General features: G+C 33.4%; 1 protein-coding gene across 10 annotated transcripts in view; it reads right to left on the bottom strand.

Moving 5' to 3' along the window:
- DMD (dystrophin) overlaps nucleotides 1-22,202 on the bottom strand; it is a 1,145,544-nt gene that overhangs the window by 649,991 nt on the left and 473,351 nt on the right. For all 10 annotated transcript variants that reach the window (XM_074858566.1, XM_074858564.1, XM_074858568.1 and 7 more), the window contains 2 exons: nucleotides 18,047-18,241; nucleotides 4,882-5,054 (listed from right to left, as the gene is read on the bottom strand). In XM_074858566.1, coding sequence (XP_074714667.1) covers nucleotides 4,882-5,054; nucleotides 18,047-18,241 — 368 coding nt within the window. The remainder of the gene's footprint in view (nucleotides 1-4,881; nucleotides 5,055-18,046; nucleotides 18,242-22,202) is intronic.

Raw genomic sequence — 22,202 nt, 5'->3', positions numbered from 1 at the left:
CATATCTATACATTTTTATCCAAATGAGCAGAGCACAGTGACTGCATCTGATTCAGATACCATAAACAGGCAAGTCCTCAAGGCTTACTAGTGGCTGGTTCTGCAGCTATACAGGACATACACAGGTTACTTAAATTTGAAAAAATAATGTCTTGCATTTCTTTTTCCTAATATCTTGATCCATGCATCAGATTATTTCTCAACTCCACAGAAATTATCAGTAAGGTTTTACATTTCCCACTATGTGGTGTTAGAAATACAACCACAAAATATGATTTCTCTGCCAATGAATAAATTCTTTATGTATAATACACGTTTTTCATTACACCTTATCAAGTTAATCAACAGCTAATTCAAGGCTATGCAAAAATAGTTGACAATTGTACTGCTATTCAAAAATTAAAATCATTCTTAGTATAGGCCTATTAACTTGTTCTTTATGGTTTGCTCTTGTTACTATAAAAATTGTTAGTTTGTGACTTTTATAAAGCCAAAAATCTGTTTTGGCACCCTTATTATGGATTTGGGATGTTTTCTGATATAAGACTGGCATATCACTTTTTTCCTCTTTTCAGAATTCGAAAGAAACACTTTGTAGAGATATCTGGTATCAACTTTCCCACATTCTCTCACAACATTTAATTTTTAATAGATTTCAGATTAATTAGAAGAGCATTAACCTGGTCTATAATGTATGCCCTGAAAGATAATTCTTAAATAAGACATGAAAAAACCCAAAAATTATTTGCCTGAAATTAATATGAGGAATGCATTAAAATTTTAACTTATGGTCAAGAAAGAGTTTCAAAAATGTTCAAGGTGTACAATATCTGTAAAATTTAAGTATTTTGTTTTTAAATTAGATTGAGATTTTGGGGTTTTTTACCTTATGCTTTATTTATTTATTACTTTTACATTGTGAGTGATTTGCAATTCCTATAGAAATACCTTATTGGTCTATTCTGGAAAAGTTTGTTACACTTTATTGATTCAATGACTTCTGGCACTGTTAGAAAGGAATACTTTTAGGGACCACGTGTTGTTCATAAAAACAAGACTGAGGCATAAATATCCTGGGAAAACAATATTCTGACAAGAGAAACAAGGTCTTCCACAAGTGGTAGGTTGATAAGATAAATAGCTATATAAGACAGTTATTTAAAAATAAATTTTCTATTATCCACTGAATAATATTTAATTTTTTTCCAAATATTATGTGTTCTCACTGAAGATATATAGAGACCTGGTGTTAGTGTCACTTCCTAAATAGTCTTGATAAATATAAAAAAAAAAGTATTGAAGGCTGCTGCAAAGAAGGGAGACGTGTTAAATTCTGGTACAAGGACAGGAAAAGCTATGGCATCTGAATGGTTATTCTTACTGGCACTGTAACATAACTCTACAAAATTCAGATTGTGTTATCTTAATGTGACTATTGGAAAAGAAAACATAGAAATTTAGTTCCATAAGAGCAAAGGTTGAAGTTATAAATGAAATCATAAATTACTCTTTAGCTCACAAAAGACAAATCATGACACTGCTGCTGTTTCCTGGATTTTGCTGTGCACTAGAAAAACTAAAACCAAAGAAACAAATTCCACTTGGTATAAGATGGTGTCACCCCCATATACCTGTTGTAAACACAACCAATTACGTTGTTCTGAAATTATTTTGTACCAAAAAGAAACTCACTCCTATCAAAGAACCATGCTATATCTGGGCTTTACTTAAAAAAATTAGTCAGTTGAAGTCTAGTGTTTCAATGAGTTTGTGGAAAGAGTAAAAATTTGAACTCATCCTAGCTTGCTAATACAACTGAAAGAGCACACTAGGATGATCACAGCATTTTTGCTTATACTTTTTCAGTGAAATATTGTCTGTTATCTTACAGTCAGTACAGTATGAATACTTACTCAAATACAGGAAACATGCTAAAGTGACAATGTGAAACAAGGTTTTCAAATACTATAGAACTGGACTCGTAAAGCTATTTGAGTATTTATCATCATAATGAATTTCTGTCAAACTGGCCTGTGCTCTGCTGTAAAACAAACTGAAAATCTATGTTGATTTCTAATTAAAAGGAACGGACTCTAAAGTTAATTACAAAGTATCTAGATATGAATCAGGACTTCCAGGAAATCTATTTCACCAGAAGTATTCCACATGAATGTTTTTATTGATTTCTATAAGATTTAGAGTAAGTCCTCTGCTAGTAACTACAGAGGTAGGGAAAGTTGTTTTGTGCTTACATCCATCATGGTGATAGCTGACTTTGCATTTACTTAAATAAAAATTTCCATGTTATTGGAACCCTTTGATTTCCTAAAACCAATATTCAGAATGAACATAGTATAGTATATTTGTTTCTGTAACCTTTCAAATGCGGAATACTCACATTCACTTTGACACATTCCCTTCAAACCAAGACAGATCTCCAATAATAATTCCAAAACTGTCCTAAAACATTATCATCAATAGCATATCTCATAAACACAACTTCATCCGTGTCTCAAGGGCAGATTTACACTGATACTTTCACCCCTTACAGAAACTGCTAGAAGCAAAATACTAAAGGCCATATTGTCTTCCTTCACCTACTCCCTAGCATTCCTGTGCAGTTCAAATGCACCTCACAAAACTGAAGAAGCTATAGGGATCATCTCAGAGTTCAAAGGAAACCACTGAAACAGTGACACAGTAAGACTGACACCACAAACAAAAGATTTAAAAGAAAATAAAGGCGTGCAATTCCAGACAGCAGTCAAGCTTTTATCATCACCTTGAATTGCTGTCCATCCTACTAAAAGAGGATGACTCCCCCAGGCAAACGCCAGTTGGAGAGTAATCATATTTCACACTTCTCTAGTGTCTTTATCTGATGACCTCAAAATACTTGATAAACATACATTCATTTCACCTCAGAATACTTTCTGTTCCTGGCTAAATAAGGCCTAAACAAGGGATAACTGAGTAGCAGTGATGGTGGTTCAAGCTTTCAGCTAACAGTAAATTGGTCTCCTTGATATGCACCAGTGGTAGGAAATGCGTATTGGGAGATTCCAAAGGTTTCTCAGAGCTTGGTCTACCACACCAGTAAGAGTCTGGGTAAATCCAGTCTCTGGGAAAAGGGCAACACCAAATATCCTCATTTTTTTGTCATCTTCATGAGCAGCTTGGCTCCAGTCTCTGCTTCTAACTTATACTTAATTTTTGTACATGGTATCATGACAAACAGAAGAATCTTTCTTACCACACCAGAGCCAGGCTTACTATTTTTTTTTTAAAAAGTACTCTGCATGGGAGAATCTGGAAACTTTACCAGATTATAAATCTGTCTCAGTTTCATACACTTCAGTTGTTGAGACAAAGCAGAGATGATACAAAAATTACTGAAGTATACTTTTTATTATGATTCTCTCTACTATTTTTTTAAACTTTACACTCTCTCTCTCTCCAGCAACCTAAAATCAAAGCTAGTGACTGGCTGACAGTGGAAATAATATGTCTGTACAAATCTGCAAAGGGACAGCTGTTGACCAGTCTTTCTAAACAAAGAAAACATAAAAGTATGAAGATTTAGATTGTAGGACAAAATCGGTGCAGCTTAAACTCACAGGAAGTATTTTTTTTTTCTTCTAGTCACTGCTTACATACTTAGATTCGTATCTCTTCCTACTATACAACACAATTATTTGGACATTAGGTTTTTTCAGAACAATAGAACAATTATAATGACTTTAAGAACAGTTTCTGAGATAAGGGATATGTCTAAACATGTGTAGTGTAAAAAGTGATATTCTAGCAAATGTCAATCTATTGTCTTTTGGGGTAGCATATCAAATGAAACTTTTAATGTCAAGTTTTCAGCATTGTCTGAAGAGACAATTTGTTAACTTTCCTATGAATGGACAATTTCAATGAATGGAACTGTCATACATAATGATTTTCATTGTCAGATTAACCATTTACATTCTTGGAAAAATTGTCAAGGACTTTTCAATAAATGCTTGGAACTACGACTTTTTATTTAAGGCAAACTTATTTGTTAACTCTTAAATTAATCATACTGAAAAAAGTATATACCATAAATCATAGAAATTTCTGTATCACTGCCAGTAACATCTGATATATCATCTAATTAAAAAAATTAAAAGAGGAAGCATAAACCTAGGTAATTCGTTGCACAATGCCAAAAATTTTAAACATCAGATATCTAATACAGAGTATAAATAAATGACTGGATTGCTAGTCTCTGTTGTGTTACTAACATAAGCCATGCCTGAATTAACAAAATATGTTTGGCTATATTTTGTATCATAGTACAATTCCCGGATTACAGACACCAGAAATAATATACAAGAAGAAAAATAAGCATTATATGATATTGTAGGAGATCATAGTTTGCTTTATTTTCATTTTAATGCCTTTCTATGCTTCTCTTGATTGTCCTGTGTTGCTGTATAACATACAGACTTGTAAAAAGATGACACTGGATTTAGAGCTGCTAACAATTCTAGCTGTGCTCCTTAGACATAAAGTGAGAACTGCTCCTCAAACTAGTAAATCCTCTGTAATTAAAAGGGATTTTATTCTGATGCGCCCATCACAGATTCAAATTTTTAAATCAGTAGTACAGGTACAAAAGAGTAGATGAGTAATACTCTATCAGGGTATAGGTATGTAATTTATAATGACATAGGAATATGTATGCAATATCATGCCAGATATTGGTCCAATGCAAGTGATCGTCAAAATATTTTCAATTTTCCAAAAATGTTCATAAATTAAATTATAATTACCTATTAACATTCTATGCTTAGTTACAAGCAAGTATCTATTGGATGCCATCAGAAATAGCAATTTTTAAAAGTTACTTACGCCTGTCGGTCCCTGTACATCTTGTTAACTTTATCCCATTGAAAATTAAGCTGAGTCAGCTTTTCTTGTATATTTGCTGCTTCCCTTGGTGTAGCATTTTGCAAAGCTGGTATCTTCTTCTTGTGAATAATGTCTACATGACCCAGCAGCCTCTCCAGGTTATCTTTGATGCTCTGTAATATCAAGAGTTTAGAAAAGAAAAGCAAAACATTGTATTTATAAATAAAATAAAATTCATAAGTAAAAGAGGGGGGAAATGCTAATTAAACAATAGCTTTGACAATAATAGCAGTTTTGCAATAACCAGGTAGCAATGACTGAACATCCATCCTTTCTTTGAAGACTTAATAAACTATATCTGAGAAAGGTGATGTCTGGAGGGGAAGGAAAGCACTCTTGAATTCAGTCACTCATTAGTTCCTCTATGACAAGGTTACATCTGTTTTAACTCCATTTCTTCTTAAGAAAGCAGAACAAAGTCCCATTTTACAGACTCATGTTAAAGTGTTCTTTATTTTGCTGTTTATGCTTCTCTTTTATACTTGTTTCAGCAGATATTAAACAGATATCAAAGTACAGCATGAAAAAAATAGTTTATCAGGTATCAATGGTTTTGCCTTTTGTTGGATATTCACAACCCAACATTTACCATTCTTCAAATACTCAGTTCTTTGTTGTTTCAGAGAAAGACAAAATACTTCATAGTACACCTACCTAACTGCACAATGCCATGTGTTGGAAGACCAAAAGGAAGAAAAACTGAGTTTACTCTGGATCTTTAACATCTTTAAAATGTGTGAAAGCATTTAAAACTCCATACATTGTCAATGACCATTAATTATCCATTTATCAATCCATTCAGTTCCATGACGGAATTATACAGGTTTTCCTTTTGCTCTATAAAGCAATACATAAATATACTGTTTATTTCTATTCTGTGAACTAGGTAGTGCTCAACAGCTTTCTACTAAACCCTTTAGGATAATTTGAATGACTGAATTTGTTAGAAAACCCAGTGTTGAAGAAACATATTGTTATAAACTGTGTACTGATTTAAAGATAAAAGCATTAAATATAACATAAAGTAATTAGCAGAGACTTCCTCCTTGTGAATCAAGACCCATGTAATGAAATCCTCAAGCAGAGGGAATTCCTGTCACATTTCAGTCTACCACCCAAACAGGCATAATTTGGTACTTCTGTAATTTCCTTGATCTTTATCAGAAAGATGACACAAATATTTTTTTTTTAATCAACCAAAAACCATGAGTTACATAAGTTTACCTTTCACCCCCACATTATGAGTATCGAAAACAGAGAAATAAATGCAGGTTTTGGAGGAAAATCATGCCTTTTATGCAACTAATTTATACAGGTGTAATTTCTTTACAGTCCTGGTAACATATATCATATGTAACGTTACCAAGAGGAAACACAGGCAAAACAACTGTTTCTGAAATGCATTTAATCATTAATTCTTTAAATTTTCATTTCTATTTCTTGTAGGTGACCCTTTCCAGCCTCAGTGCAACAAGGCACATGATACTTGTGCTATTTCAGGATTTTATTTTTCTTTCTGTGGTATTTGTGTTTGGAAGGAAAATACTCTCTTTTCCAGACCAGTCAAGACATCAGCATAAAGCAAGAACATGTCACAATTGCTGACCTCCTTCAGTCAAACAAAAATTCCTTCCTCAGTGAAATGAAGTCCATTCTGTTGAAAAGCTGTGGCCATGGTTCCTTACAATGGTGAACTTCACACTATACATCTTGTTGCCTGATTAAAATGCAGCCAGGCATGAAAGAATTCAAATGTTTTGGAATGATGACTGCATTGATTTGGTTTGGTTTTAGTCTAAAGTTAGACTTTCTTTCCCTAAAGTTTTTAAAGTTAAGATTTTCTCCTGTTCTCTAATGAAGGGTTAACAACTCTGAGATTTTGTGCATTCAAAACAATTTGGATGATGCAAAGTTTACAAAAATTTGTAACAAACTAGACAAAGGATCCAATATACCAGTGAGTCACTAAAAGCCTCAGATAATTCTTGAGATAGGTATATTCAAATAGCATTGTAAAAATAAATGTCTCCCTACTCCAATCAGTGTCATAATATTTAGCCATTTCTTACCGTTCCTGCTTTTTAATGAATTCTTAATACAGGCAGGCACATATCTCACTGCAACTGCTGTATAGAGAAAGGAATAGTCTCCGGATAAAAATCTACAGCTGTATTCAGCTTTTACCATAGAATCATAGAATAGTTTGGGGTGGAAAGAACCTTTAAAGGTCATTTAGTCCAACCCCCCTGCAATGAGCAGGGACATATTCAACTAGATAAAGTTGCTCAGAGCCCCATAACCTGACCTCGAATGTTTCCAGGGATGGGTTGGAAGGTACCTTCAAAGACCATCCAGACTAATCCCCTGTTATGCGCAGAGACATCTTTCACTAGGTCAGGTTGCTCAAAGTCCCATGCAGCCTCACCTTGAACACTTCCAATGATGGGATATCCACTTCCAATGATGGGCAACCTTTCTCCAACCATTTCTTCAAACTCCCTAAATTTCAAATACCACTATCTATATATATAGATACACATTATGTTTTTTATACATATATGCTGTGTTTCTATCCCTTACTTCTTCCAAAATACATAAACCTCAGAATGAATAATGAGAACTTGTAGCTGAGAAATTATCAGACCAACTGACCAATGACTCTTAGTCTCCTTTAATGAAAAAACATTCTTCAGTTGCTGCACACAACTCTGAAGCAACTTTGTTACAGAGGTAAGGGAGAATGCTGATTTGACAGTTATGAGAAGTACAAATTGCTATTTTGTTTGTGAGAAGCTCTTTCTCACTACCAGCACTTCTGAAAAGAGGAAGGGATCAAAGGACATTGTGTTATTTTGCAGTAATCAGAAAAATAATGAGTGGTAGAAAGACAAACAACAAAAAAGAAATTTTAAATTGCCCGCTAACACTCTGTCACGGTCTGGTTAAACCCTGTAGCTAGAATCTGATGGTTCTGTTTCACCATGCATAAAAAAATCAGATTTCCCTTTCCTTCATTTGTGAAGAGCAGGTATCAAATTTGAAGTAATACAGAACAGATTTTGGAGGTTATAATGTACCAGAAATAGAAGAAAAAGACCATTAGCATAAGTGGATTCTTCCTCAATCTGTTGCCATTATTGTCAGGGCAAATGAATCTATCCAAAAAGTCCCTCAGCTATTCTCTCACGTGGATTCAGATAGACATGGGAAGTCAGCTATTTAACAGTTTAAATGTAGTTTAAGGGGTAGCTTTGCTTATGAAAATTTCACATCAAGATTTTACTTTTCATCTTTAAGGCTTACTAGTGTTACTGAACAGAAGATGAGAGGGTATATTCATTTCTAATAGTTCTTTGTCAGAAATAATGACACCTGAACTTCATATCCTGGATATAATACTTAATAAAAAATTAAAAATCACACCTCCAGTTCAGTTTGTTAAATTTTTTGGAGTTTGTGGTCATTTTTTGGATGGAATTTACTTTTAAAATATTCTACACATTTTAATTAATATTTGTATTAACTACTTTAATTTTAAATATTCTACAGTTCTTGAGCTAAGTCAATCATAAAATGAATAGTGTTATGCTTAGAATTACGCCAGATGCACAAAGTCAATGAAATTGTAAAGAGAGAGTGGCTTGAGGAATCTGCTACCTCACTTATTATTCCAACACGTGATCTTTGGGAAAATTTTTCAACTCTAAACTTGTTAACTTACATGCTTTTTGCACAAAGGAAATAATATAAGAAACAGAAATGGACTTTGAATTTGCATAGCTATATTATTCAGTAAAATACATTGTAGAATTATGTAAGAAAAAGGATATTTTAAATCTGAAAATTATGACATGTTCAGAAAGGCTAGAAAATATTGATTTTAACCTTATTATGATAAGGAAGATATGGAAAAAACTTCAACAGGTATTACGCGGGAAGTAGTAAATAAGCCATTGATTTTTTGAATAACATAAGACATAAATTACCAATAAATCAAAATTGAAGGTTTATAGTGACAGCAGATTTTTCTATATTATTACTAGTACCAAAGCAACAAAATTCTAGAAAATTTGAATTATTTTATTTTTGTTTGGGTTCATTGTCTTTTGTCATGTGTTCTGATAGACTATGTTCTGAATATAACAGGATAATCAGATGGTAAGATATTTATTTCTTACTATTATGTATCTGGAAGTATTATTTCTCTGGCATAGGAATTTAAGTCACGGACCAAGAAAGAAATCTATTTCATGTTATGCACCTTTGTGTTTATGTATGTTAACCAGCTAGCAAAAAAATGTTGCTCTAATATATATATTTGGAAAAAAGCCAGAAGTTTAGAATTCCACATACTCAAAATGTGGAAAAGACAAAAACTCAAAAGTTTTGCATGTCACTATTCACATTTCCTGTCCTTTCATTTCCCTTTACTTCCTAACTCAGAAACCATTCCCTGGAGAAATCACCAGGAAAAAAGTCTGAGCCCTGTAATCCCAGGTGGATCATCCTGAGGTTCTGAGACTATTTTATGTATGTATAATTTGGTCACTACTAGAAGGTGCAGGAGAACCGAGTTAGCTGCAGGCAGAAAATCTTTACTAGTCAATATGAAGACAGTGATCTGGCAGAAGGGGTGTCGACATTGGCCATTAATTTCACTGGGACTGCAAAAACCATAAAACTGGTACAAAAATTACACTGTGTCAAATTCCACATCCCTGGGAAACGACACTTTAAAAAAGTGTATCTCTTGATGGTTTTTGGTTAATTTTGGAAAACAATGTGGGTTTTTTTTCACTATGCATGTTTCCTAGAATGGAATAAACAAGTTTCTTGAAATCTATGCAAATGAAACAAAAGAAATGTAAAACAGACATTCAGCAAGGAAGTTTCAGCCCTGTTGATTCAAATATACCATAGTTTTAAATGTTTGTGTTTTCATATATGGAATATCACACAGCTTCTGTAACAGTACAGAATAAAAATAGATACCAAGTAATCCAAAATCTATTTCCTTTCATAAACAATGAGTCACTCAATTATAAACAACTATCCACTTGTGTCAGTGTTATTAAAAGAAATTTTGTTGAATTACTTCCTTTGTCATGACACCAGTTATTCTTACCTCTCCAAAAATCTCATCAATTTAGTCTCTTCACATGCAGGTCTTGTCTACATGATTCTGACATTTATTTTGCCCTTCTCTGCATATTTTCTAATTATATTATATACTTCCAAAATATTTATTATTTTTTTTTTTTAAATCAACATAATATAGTCAGTAAAGCTGTACTACCTACTGAGAGTGTTCTATTTTGAATACAATTTCTTAACTCTTACTACAGAACAACAGCCGCTTTCTGGATAAAAATGAACACTGAGAAAATATTTTGAAGGTATACTTCAGCCCACAATGGACTGAATTATCCAAGACTCTTAAGTGTCAGGTGTAATTTAACTTATTCCTTTCATCATGCCTTATATTTTACCTGTCTGCCACCATTTTCCTGCTCTGCTTCATTGTTTAGCACTGCTGATTATTTTTTTTTAATCTTTTTTTTCTGGTATTAATCAAACTAAATTGTAATTTTCAATTTCTTCCAATTTACTGCACACTCTATCCAAACATTTAATAACTGAATTGAACAATACTAGTTTTCATGCAGATTTTAAGTGTTACCCTACTAGTAACCTTCTTACATGCATAAAATTTGGTATACAGTAAAGTTGCTGCAGATATGTGTGTAGATACTAGGCAGAAGCTTTTAGTCTTAGAAACCTATCATAAACTGAACAGACTTCACGGACAGTTTGAACTAACTGAAGTTCTTCCCAGTCCATGAGTAAGGAGGCCTTCTCTCTCTTCTCACTTTCTTTAAGTTCCATATTCTAATACGTGTCTTCTGTGTATGTTAATTTGACTTCTAAGTCTGCAACTCCTCATTTTTCTTAATAAATAAATTTTTAAAGTATCCATCTAAACTATACTTACCAATTCCTCTTTATTCAGCATTTATGATTTCTTATGATTCTACTAATGAATTAATTTTTTTTTAAACACATCACCTACACCATCTGAAGTCTAGATAATGTTTTACAATTCTATTGTAATGGATTTAAAATCAGTACTTTAGAACCATGGGTATAGCAGAGTGTACTAGTACTACTACTAGTAGTAGTACTAATATGAAGTGACAGGGAGATAACTATCTAAATAATTTTCTCCTCCAAATTACTTGAGAAATATTGTTAAAACAACAAGCACTTAAGACAAAATCTGAATGCCTTTTTAAGTAAAAGAATGTGGCTGTCATTTTATAACCAATTAAAGTTATTACACTATATTTACTATTTTGCAAAATATAAGAATCAAAATCCTTATGAAAATGTGACAGAAATTCTCTGAAATAATCTTATACAAAAAACCTACAGAAAACAAAAGAAAAAGAATACTCTGGGTTCTTAAAGCTCTAGGGCTGCAAATACTGGATGTTATTGTTTGTCAAAAAAAAAAAAAAAAGCTAAAGTAATGTTCTATAAAGCCCGTTATGACTAGTAATTTGAATCCATAGGTCCTGAGAAATATGACTTACATTTAGCAGACTAAAGGAAATACTTATACCTAAAAAGAAAATGGCAGATGTCTTGTCTCTGGGATGATTCACAATAAGGAACAAGTTTCTTCCCTTGTCAGCAGTCTATTACCTAGAGCGAAAGCTGGCTGGGTCTGTATCATTGCTCAAAAAACCTCATTTGACCTTCCCAGCATAACATCTCACATTCAGTGTTCCTCAGGTCTACTTAAATCTTGGTTTTATATGCTCAGGCCATGGATAATTAAGGTATTCAGTGTTATTAATCTGAATATAAGAAATATCAGGAGCTAAAAAAATAAAATGCCTCCAAATCTTCCAAGATTATATCCCTGGAACATAAAGGAGTCAACATCTTCACAAAACCTCACACATGACTAAAACTTTGCATATTTAAGGAACAGGAAAAAATGTAATTGAAATGTTAAAAGCCAGGACACACTTAAGCAATCAAGTTAAGTATCCTTCTTTTCAGCAGGTCTGAATATCAGCTCATCTTATCCACCCAAGAAGCCACTTAATGTGTTTGACATGTTTAGATAATCAAATGAATAGTAATATATGTGCCTACATATATTGATATTGTATGGTTTTTTAAGTCGATAAACTTTCTAAATATTAAAAAATAGATTAAATACATTTATGCACTTCAGAATTCCTAAGTGGCACATCCCTAAGTGTTTAGAATTAGTGGTCTATGAACAGGCATGGGAGTTGACCCCTAGAAATCCATGGGTCCAGATGTTATCCACCTGAGGCTGTTAAGAGAGCTGGTTCATGTCATTGTGAGGCTGCTCTTCACAATCTTTGAGAAGTCGTGGAGATTGGGGGACATCCCAGAAGACTGGAAGAAGGCTAATGTCACCCCCATCTACAAGAACTGCTGAAAGGAAGATCCAGAAAATTATAGGTCCATCAGTCTTACTTCAGTCCCTGGGAAAGTTATGGAATGAATCCTCCTGAGGACTATCACAAGTCAAATGAAGCATGTGATTGGGAAAAGCCAGCACAGATTCACCAAGGGCAAATCGTGCTTGACAAACCTGATCACCTTCTATGACTAAGTAACCTGCTCAGTTGATGTGGGACAACCAGTTGACATTGTCTACCTGGATTTCTCCAGGGCTTTCGAAATGGTTCCCCACAGCCTCCTCCTAGAGAAACGGATGTGTTACGGTCTAGTGTGGTGGGTGGCAGACAGGCCACACCCAGAGGGTGGTGGTAAATAGCATTATTCAAACTGGCAACTTGTCACAAGTGGGGTCCCCCAGGGATTGATATTTGGCCCAACACTTTAATATCTTCATAAGTGATCTGGGTGATGGAATCGAGTGTACCCTGATGAAGTTTGCTGATGATACCAAAGTGAGTGGGGAAGTGGACACTTTGGAAGCGAGAACTACCCTGAAGGAAGACCTGGATAGGCTGGAAGTGTGAGCTAACAAGAACCTTATGAAGTGCAGCAAAGACAAATCCAGGAGTGCAGCACAGGCTGGGATCTACCTAGGTGGAAAGCAGCTCTGTGGAAAGGGACAGCGGCAAAGAAAGCCAACAGGGTTCTGTGTTGCATCCACAAGGGCATCACCAGCAGAGATCAAGAAGTCATTATCCCACTCTACTCAGCACTTGTCAGGCCACACCTGGAATACTGTCTTCAGTTTTGATCCCCACTATGCAAAAAAGATGTGGACAGGCTGGAGAGGGTCCAGAGAAGGGCCACAAAGATGATCAAGGGACTGGAATACGGAAAGGCTGAGAGAATGAGGTTTGTCCAGCCTTGAGAAGAGAAGACTTAGGGGAGATCTTATCACCATGTTCCAGTATTTAAAGGATGGATACAAAGAAGATGGAGACTCCCTTTTTACTAGGAGTCACATGAAAAAGATGAGGGCTAATGGGTACAAGTTACTCCCGAGGAGATTCCAACTGGACAGGAGGACAACTTTTCACAATGACAACAGTCAGCTGTTGGAGTAATGTCCCCAGGGAAGTGGTGGATTCCCAAACATTGGACACTTTTAAGATTCAGCTGGACAGGGTGCTGGGCCATCTTGTCTAGATTGTGCTTTTGCCAAGAAAGTTTGGACCAGAGTATCCTTGAGGTCACTTCCAACATGGTATTCTGTGATCCTATGATATAATTTCTGATTTATATGTCGGATTTTTAAATTTATTTAGAGAACAGCTGTTACAGACAAAGAAAGATAATACAGCTGACCTTCTATAAATGAATTCACAACTGGATGGGATAAGAGTGGCCAAGAAAAAAAGAAAATAGATCATGTATATAAGTGTATGCACAAACTCATGTATCTCACACACATACCCCATCTCTCTCTCATGTTCAAGAGAATAGCTTCAAGCAGTTAGTTATCAACAATGCCTTGGGAGATTTTGTAACATGGTTAACAGAAGAGCACAAAGCTTTAATTTTTAAGAAAAAAGGATAACAGAAAATCATTAGCAGCTGAAGTGACAGTAGCCTTTGGGGAATGATCCATCTCATTGCTCTTGAAAAGAGAAATCTGAGTGTTAGTGTTAGAAATTGGAACACCAGTTCATTTTCACTATCTGGAATTTGTCTCTATCTGCCAGAGAAAGACAACTTTCTGTAAAAATTCATTTCCTTGGCTATTTGTGTACAAATCAGCCACCAAGCACTATGTTACTGACAAATATATATATGGAGAGTGCATTTGATTACACTCAGTTCTAAGTTATGGTTAATTGAGTTTTACTGAACTGCAGCAGAAAACTACTCTGAATAACACGTTAGGTGATGTTTCTTGATAAGAATCACTTAATACACACCAAATATGTATTCCAATGTGCAAAATTAAAAATATACTTTTGGCAATCCAATGTTTGTAGAATGATGCTTTATAATGATATGTATAGCAGATTTGTTACAATATTTCATGCTTTTTGTACTAACATGAAAACTAGCAACAGCACAGTTGTCAGTAATCATGAATAGCTGGAAAAATTCCACAAATTACTTATAATTTTAAAATCTGTATAGAACTATGAGTTACAATATCTGGTATGGGTATTATTGCTTTAATAAACCATTTTGAAAGGGCATTCTGGCTGCCAGAATCACAGATGTGTAATGTGTACAGTAAATTCCCTGTATCCTGAAATAAGACACAGCAAAAAACTGAAAAAAAGTGCCTTGTCAGTAGATGAAGAATTACCAAACAAAGGGGAAAAAAAAGGAGAAAAAAATATAATCAGACCATGAAAATATCTATATTTTAAAAAAAAACCCAACAGCACACAACTCAATTTTTAACAAACTAAAGACCCTACTGGAAATACACAAAAAGATGAACTAGAAAAACAACTGTTAGAGTGATTATGCAAGAAGTTACATATATAAGAAACATCTTTCTCAAAGAGCCAGATGGCTTTCCATATTAAAACTATTCCATCATTGAAAAATATTATAGCTAAATGTATAATCATATTCTACAACACAATGTTCCTGCTAAAATTAAGAATATTAAAAAAAATATAAAAAGAAATGCCCAATATGTATGGGCCGTACTGCAGGTTTGCAGCATTAAATATATAAAGCAAGTAGCCTCAGAAAACAAATTTTGAATTCACAGTTAATATATTCAAATAATGAACAGACACGACTATGCCGTGACTCTGACAGTGATTCTTAACATGAAATTCTACTAAGCACTTTCTCACATATGACTATAAATGCAAATTAGACTTCTTAATTTCCATGTAGACTGTTTCATTTTAGCACACTCATTTTTGCTATGTGTTAGCAAACAGAAATATGTGCTAATGTTAATTCTCTGGTTAATGTACTTATTTCAGCATATACATCTCTCACTAAATAATCTGGAGTTTGAACAAGACAAGTAGCTTGCATAAGATAATCACCACCAGGAAAACTTTAGCTTAGTTTGAGCAATATAATTTAATTTTATAAAACCAGATCAAGTTAAATATATGCAAATTTGTACATTCATTTAACTTCCAGGAAGCATTTGGAACACCCATTGCAAGCAAGGATAATTAGCTCAATTCCAAAGGCATTTTTTTCCTACACTTGATCATGTAATGAAATCCATTGTAATTACAACCAATTCTATATGGGGAACTCAAAGATTATGAACTCCATCAATAGCAGACAGAAGTACCATAATGTTTGTGCTTATAACAAAATTTACTCTATTTTGAGAGTATATCATTAAGTCAAATCCTTTGATCTATGAACCATGATTTTCCATACAATCAATTGGAGTTTCATCTTTGACAGAACTGTAATAGTTAAATTGTTTGTTAAATACTGTGATTAAGTACAGTTATTTAAGTCACTGCTATAATTATCTATGACAATTAATAAAAGCAATTTTAAATTTGTATTTGATATTTATCCTATTGGGTAATGAGCAATCAGGTTTAAGTCTTACTATACTTATTTACTTTGGAGAAAAATGTTCAAAGCAGTTACCACTGAAAGACTGTTGTAAATAAACTTATTTTTCCTTTTAAGGATTAATTAAAATGGATTCTTTCTGAATGGGAGTGGAAAAAAAACATAAATCACAAACTCAGTTTTAAAACACAGAGCTATTCATGACAGTTCTGTAATTTGATTCATGCAAATCTATCACGGATAAAAATCAACCACAATTTAATTTCAAACCTTTCCCAACCAGCTGCTGAACAATTTATGCACTACTTTTCTATTTTTACTGCAGGATAATGACAATGATAAATGCTTTTCATTGGAAATAAATATTCATTAAGTAGGCTCAAATCAAAACTACACCCTTCCAAAAGCCCACAAATGTGCAAGATCCATTTGCCTCTTCTAAGAGATTTATTTGGGAGGAAGATGGAACTGTGCCCACAAATGCATCTCATAACAATTTAATAGTTCAGTTAAATTAAACCTATGGTAGTACTTACTTGTAACCTCAGTAATCAATATTACTAAAGTTGGTGTCAACTCTGATAATACCAAATATACGTGGGTGAACAACGGATTAGTTATGGGTATAAATCAGATAAAGATAGCCCAAATGTAAAGCATTAGGAAGCACTAAAAGCAAGTCAACTGCCAGTAAACTGCTTGAGGTAGGTCACTGTTTTTCCGTCCAATCTAGTAATGAATGTAAGTTCATAGACAGGGACCAAGTGGTAGCTCATTAGCCATAATTTCCATGGTCTATGATTTTTTGCAAGGATTGTTTAAAATGAAGAATGACAATAACACTGGCATGTTGTATGCTTCAATACTCAGAAACACTTTAATCTACTGGTACTAAATCAGAAGTGGTAAAAGGAACGGCCTACTGTTATTTCATACAGTCCTGTTATCAGTTATATGTTTCCTTTGCTCCAATACTTCACTGTCATGCTTCACTACACATAGTATACTGCCTTGCTAGGAAACTGAAAACACCCTAATTTTTAAGAGCTAATAAGAATATCTGTATGTGTGTGTATGTGTGTATGTTTATACAGATGCCTAAAATGTATAAGATCTATGCAGACAATAATATCCATGAAGACAATTCAGAGCACCTAACCAGAGTCTCTGCCCAGACTCTCCCTCTAAACTTCCTTCTTATAGCTGACTGTAGGCAAATTCCAGCCTCTTTGGCTAATGTTTCTTTTTGTTAAAACCTTTCCTTCCCTAAAATAATCACAGAAAAATTGAAATGTGGTCTTCTCTTCATGCTGGATGACAATTTGTAATTACTGTAATTATATACAGCACTTAAGCATGATTTTTTACAAGGCTTTCCTCACACAAACATTATTCTGCAAAAGCTGATAACTCATTCATCTATTTAGGCTTAATTTTAATCTTATTCTCTTTTTATGTCAATTCTGTGTTGGAAAAATTCCACCAATTTCAAAGGATTTCACTGTTGCAAGTGATGTAGAAACCAGACAGTAATATTTAAAGTCATATCAACAATACTGAATTAGCTTTTTCTTAACTACATTATCTACTTAGTGGACAATATTTTCTGTTTAGCTAATTAGACTGTAATAATTGCACAGAGTACAGCCCCAATTAGACTTTCAGCTTTTTTGGTCTGGAATGGAACAGCTAAATTTTACTTTTTTTTTTTTTTTTTTTTTTTTTTCTGCTTAATAAAAAATATTTCAAAATCAAACACTAAAATAAAGCTTCCAAGATTGGGTGTGGATAGTGTTACTTACTAATTACTTCAAATTACAAACACACAAACATAACTTTAAACACAAATTCACATCTTTTTATATATAATTGCCCCTCTCCATCCTTTCTCTCCCATTCAAGGACATACTTTGCAGATAGACTAATGCTCTTGCCTTCCAAATACTGGTGAAACAGATAAAAATAAATTAACTCTTTGGTCTTCTTATATTTTGCACCACTGTGCCTTCATATATAAACAGATGTCTCTGAGAGTGAGTGCAGGCTGTCAGTGTACAGAAGCCTCAAAATAACAGAATCCAATCATTGTAAGAAAAGCTTTCTCTCTTACCTTGAGACACTCTTCTTGTTTGAAGAGATCCTCACAATCCTTAGCCTGCAGAACAGGAGAATTAAGGTGCTCTTCTACTTCAGACAAGGCTTGCAGAAGGTGAATGATCTCTGCCAGGTACGTAGAAGGCACATGAGTGGTTTCCGTAGTCATAGTTTCAGTCACCACAAAAGTTGTATCTTCATGAACTGTTTGCTAGTATAGATATACAACAGAATGCTTCCTTTAGTTTCTTAACACTACACAAATTTATAAGTTAATGCAATTTCTAGTTCACAACCTAGAAACAATTAAAAATAATTTCTAAGTACAAATGAAGGAAATATTTGAAGTTTCTGACATAGATCACTCACACTGCACTAGTCTGTTTGAAATGACAGGTACTAAAATTAATCTATGCAAAAGTATACAAACTTTTTTTCTCATACTCTCCAAAGAAATGAAGCTAGAAAATGCAAAAGTACTCTGAGATTACGCTGTTACTGAGATTTTAGTGCTAGCCCTTTAATTTTAAATCATCACACCTCTTTAAGAATCTGTCCTTCATTATAGAAATTCCATGCATGCCAGGCCAAAAATACTAATTAATTTCAAGATGTCAAGTAAAATAATCACTTGTGTAATAGACACAATTTCTTAAATAACATCTAACACAAAACTAGATCAACTCAGCACTTCTTTCAACACCATACTAAAACCTTTCTCTTTAAACTAGAAACTATAATTTGGAATTCCATTATTTGAAAGGTCTTTAATGCACTCACATTTGTAAAAGAAATCCCAGCAACACGCCTCTTCAGGAAATTAAGATTTTTTTTTTTAAATCTGAACACATGTGAAATAGACACCCTATTCTGAAAGCACATGTATACATCAAATGTAAAGAAATCTCAGAATGTTTTGGTTCCAAGAAAATAGATCGTTGATCTACGGCATTTGGAAAGATACTGACATATAAGGTGAGAAAATAGTGACTGTTTATATGAATTGTCTACATTTCTGATTTGATGTGTTTATGGATCATAGATAAAAAGTAGTATCAAAAGTGTGCTTTGGAGCAGGGAGAGCTATGATTGCTTCTTTTAGCTAAACTCCAAATACATGATCACCCGCATCTCCATTAGAAAAGGCATAATTTAAATATAAATTATTTGTGATTTTGTAAGCATAAGTTATTATTTATTTTGTTTTGTCACATCACATAGGATTCCTAGTGCGGGTCCAAGATCCATTGTGCTTGATGTCTGTCTTCTCAAAAATATAAACTTAATGAGTACCTCAAAGCACTTTTACAAACAATTGCTGGTAAACTTTCTTTCAAAAATGATATTATTTAGATGCTCCAGTCCTAATACAGATAATCACAGATTTTGGAGCCATATATGTTAAACACAATGGATCAATGGTCCTGAAGAAAACCATTATCATTAGTTAGCTACACAGTATGTAAAATATCTTACACACACTACCTCAACAAGGTGTCTCATTTTAATTTATCTATTTGCCCTGCCCATCCTTTCATGATGTTTCTCTCCTCAGTTACTAGGCTGAGTCATCTGGTTCATCAATTTTCTTTAGAGTCTTAAAATATGCATTTACACACTCTAGATGTATACATATCACATATAAAGCCCATAAAGTTATCCGTAGACTTGTGTTATTCTGCTGCATTTCTTATGCAAATTTAATTGCTTTGCTTACACTTTTCTCACTAAATTACTTTCTCAGTACATCTGCTAACACTGAAACCTCTCTAATTACCATATCACTGCTATAATTTTTATTATTTAAAAAAAATTGATTAAAAAAATTGTGTTTGCCCTGCACATGTTTCATGAATCACATGCTCTGCAAAAATAAGTTTACTGCAGTAAACCTAAAGAAAAAGCTGTCCCAGTTGATTAGAAAATGGGAGATTCTCAACAGGCCACTGAGGCATGCAGCAATATATTTTAATTCCTCAAGAATACACTGTGACACTTCTACATGTAGCAAAGAACTTTAGACCCACATGAGGAACATTTTAAATATAATTGTATTTTTCTTTTTTGACTGAGAAGACAGAATATTTAGATTCACAATAATGAAAAGAGCATGCTAGATGTGCAAAGTTATTCACTCAAAATGAGGTCACATGAATATGTAAAGTGATATAGATTATATATATTATATATTATATATTTTATATATAATATTATACATAATTAGTTTCTATAGTTCTATTAGTTTATTTTTTTCAACCCAAATTTAGGCTAATAATGATGTACAAATGTACACATACATGTATACGTGTGTACATAAAATAAAATCTGTGCCTTCTTGCTCTAAATATTTCCTGAAACCAGAAAAAAGTCAAGTGGAAATCTGATGTGTGAGCACTTCATTGATATCATGCTTAATTATTTATAGTACTGCCAAAACTGGGTACCCTTCAATCACTGCTACAAAGAACTCATAAAAGCACTCTTCAAGGCAAAATTAATTAAAATCTGAAGACAGGACTGAACCTGGTATGACATATATGGTTTAGTAATCCCTCAAAATATGTGTAATATTTAACTCCCATCAATGTTATTGAGATGTATGCAACCATATATTCATACTGTCATTTACAGAAAACTTTACATTCATATTTCTCACAGCAGGATGATTACTTGTATAGTTCTACAGGTAACATGACTCAGGAAATTTCTAGTTCAAGCAAACCATTAATGTTTATATTGTTAGTTAAACTGTAAATTACTACAACCAGATAAATAGATGAATGGATTGATATTTGAAAGTAGAGGCCTACCAGAACCTGTCCTCATATTTGGCAACATTATTTAATACCTCTTTCTAAAAGAAGAGTAACAATTCAAATCAATTATCTTCTGAATACTATTTAAATAAAAGATTTCTAAATTTGATGTAACTTTAGAAATCAAGGATTAAATTTGACTCCAGTGGGTTTTTCAATAGGTCACAGGTATTTCTTTCTTTCTATCTTTCCCTCATTGACAGTAGCATAACAGAACCCAAGGTAGAGGTTGGCATCTTGCACTAAGGAGTGAAAGGTAGGCATTATCCAGAACTGACAATTTTAATCAGCAAAAAAAGGGAAAAATTTTTGGCTTGTCCCTATGTTTGCTGGAATTGCCTTACTGGAGAAGATACAACAGGCAGAGTCCTTCTCTATATCCTGGTCAAACATCTTTACTAGAAATGCACAGCTGAAACTGAATAATATACTAACACTGTAATGAGAAAAAACTTAAAAATGATGGAGATTGTAGCAGCTGGGATCCACTTTTAAAAGTAATCCATGATCACTTTTAAAAATAATATTCATTCAGACATAAAGATGGCCAAAATGATTCATCAGAAGCAAGGTAGGTTAACATTTTATAAGGATTAAAAATAAATAAGGAAATGGAAACTGAAGTTTTAAATAATAATTTAGGAATGGTTTTGAATAAGTTGAAGCTGGATAAGTGGAAGAATACATTCAATAGTTACTTGAAAATACTCAAAACCAAATAATATTTTAAAATAATACATAATACATATAAACTGTTAAGAATGATGGGGAAATGCTGGCATAAATGGCCATTTCCTATACTGCTATTTCTGAAAAATACATTTTTATTGCTATTATTTTGTATTTTTACTTGATTGTCAGTGATATACTGATATGCAAATTATTTCTAGTCTGAAGAAATACCTTTGTTCTGGGTAAGGCTTAACATTTCATGCATTGCTTTTCACCAAGTGTTATCATCTCTACAATAGTAAAATGAATTTTTTTCCCCATCATTACATATTTTTAATTAAGGGATAGGATCTTTCCATAAACATGACTCTACCTACACGTGAGAAACTGATTTTATTGATAGCTTCCACATCCTACCAGATGCAACACAGACAAGAAATGCATCCATGAACTGGCCTTTACAGAGAAAGCTGATAAGCAAAACACAAACAAACAAAACAAACAAACCCAACCAACCAAAAAAAAACCAACAAAAGAAGAACTACTTCAATAATGCATGTTTTTCCCATGAAATCAAACATCCTCTCTAAAGAAGTGTCTGTGATGATTATTGCCTACATCTAAAACAGTAATACCTGGTGGCATCAGAGCTAACTAGCCTTGGAGAATGCTGTTAATTTCCTC

Source organism: Strix uralensis, chromosome 2, assembly GCF_047716275.1.
Source record: "Strix uralensis isolate ZFMK-TIS-50842 chromosome 2, bStrUra1, whole genome shotgun sequence".
In the NCBI taxonomy this organism is placed as follows: Eukaryota; Metazoa; Chordata; class Aves; order Strigiformes; family Strigidae; genus Strix; species Strix uralensis.
Note: the sequence above shows the minus strand (reverse complement) of the source record. Positions and strands in the feature narration are given on the sequence as shown.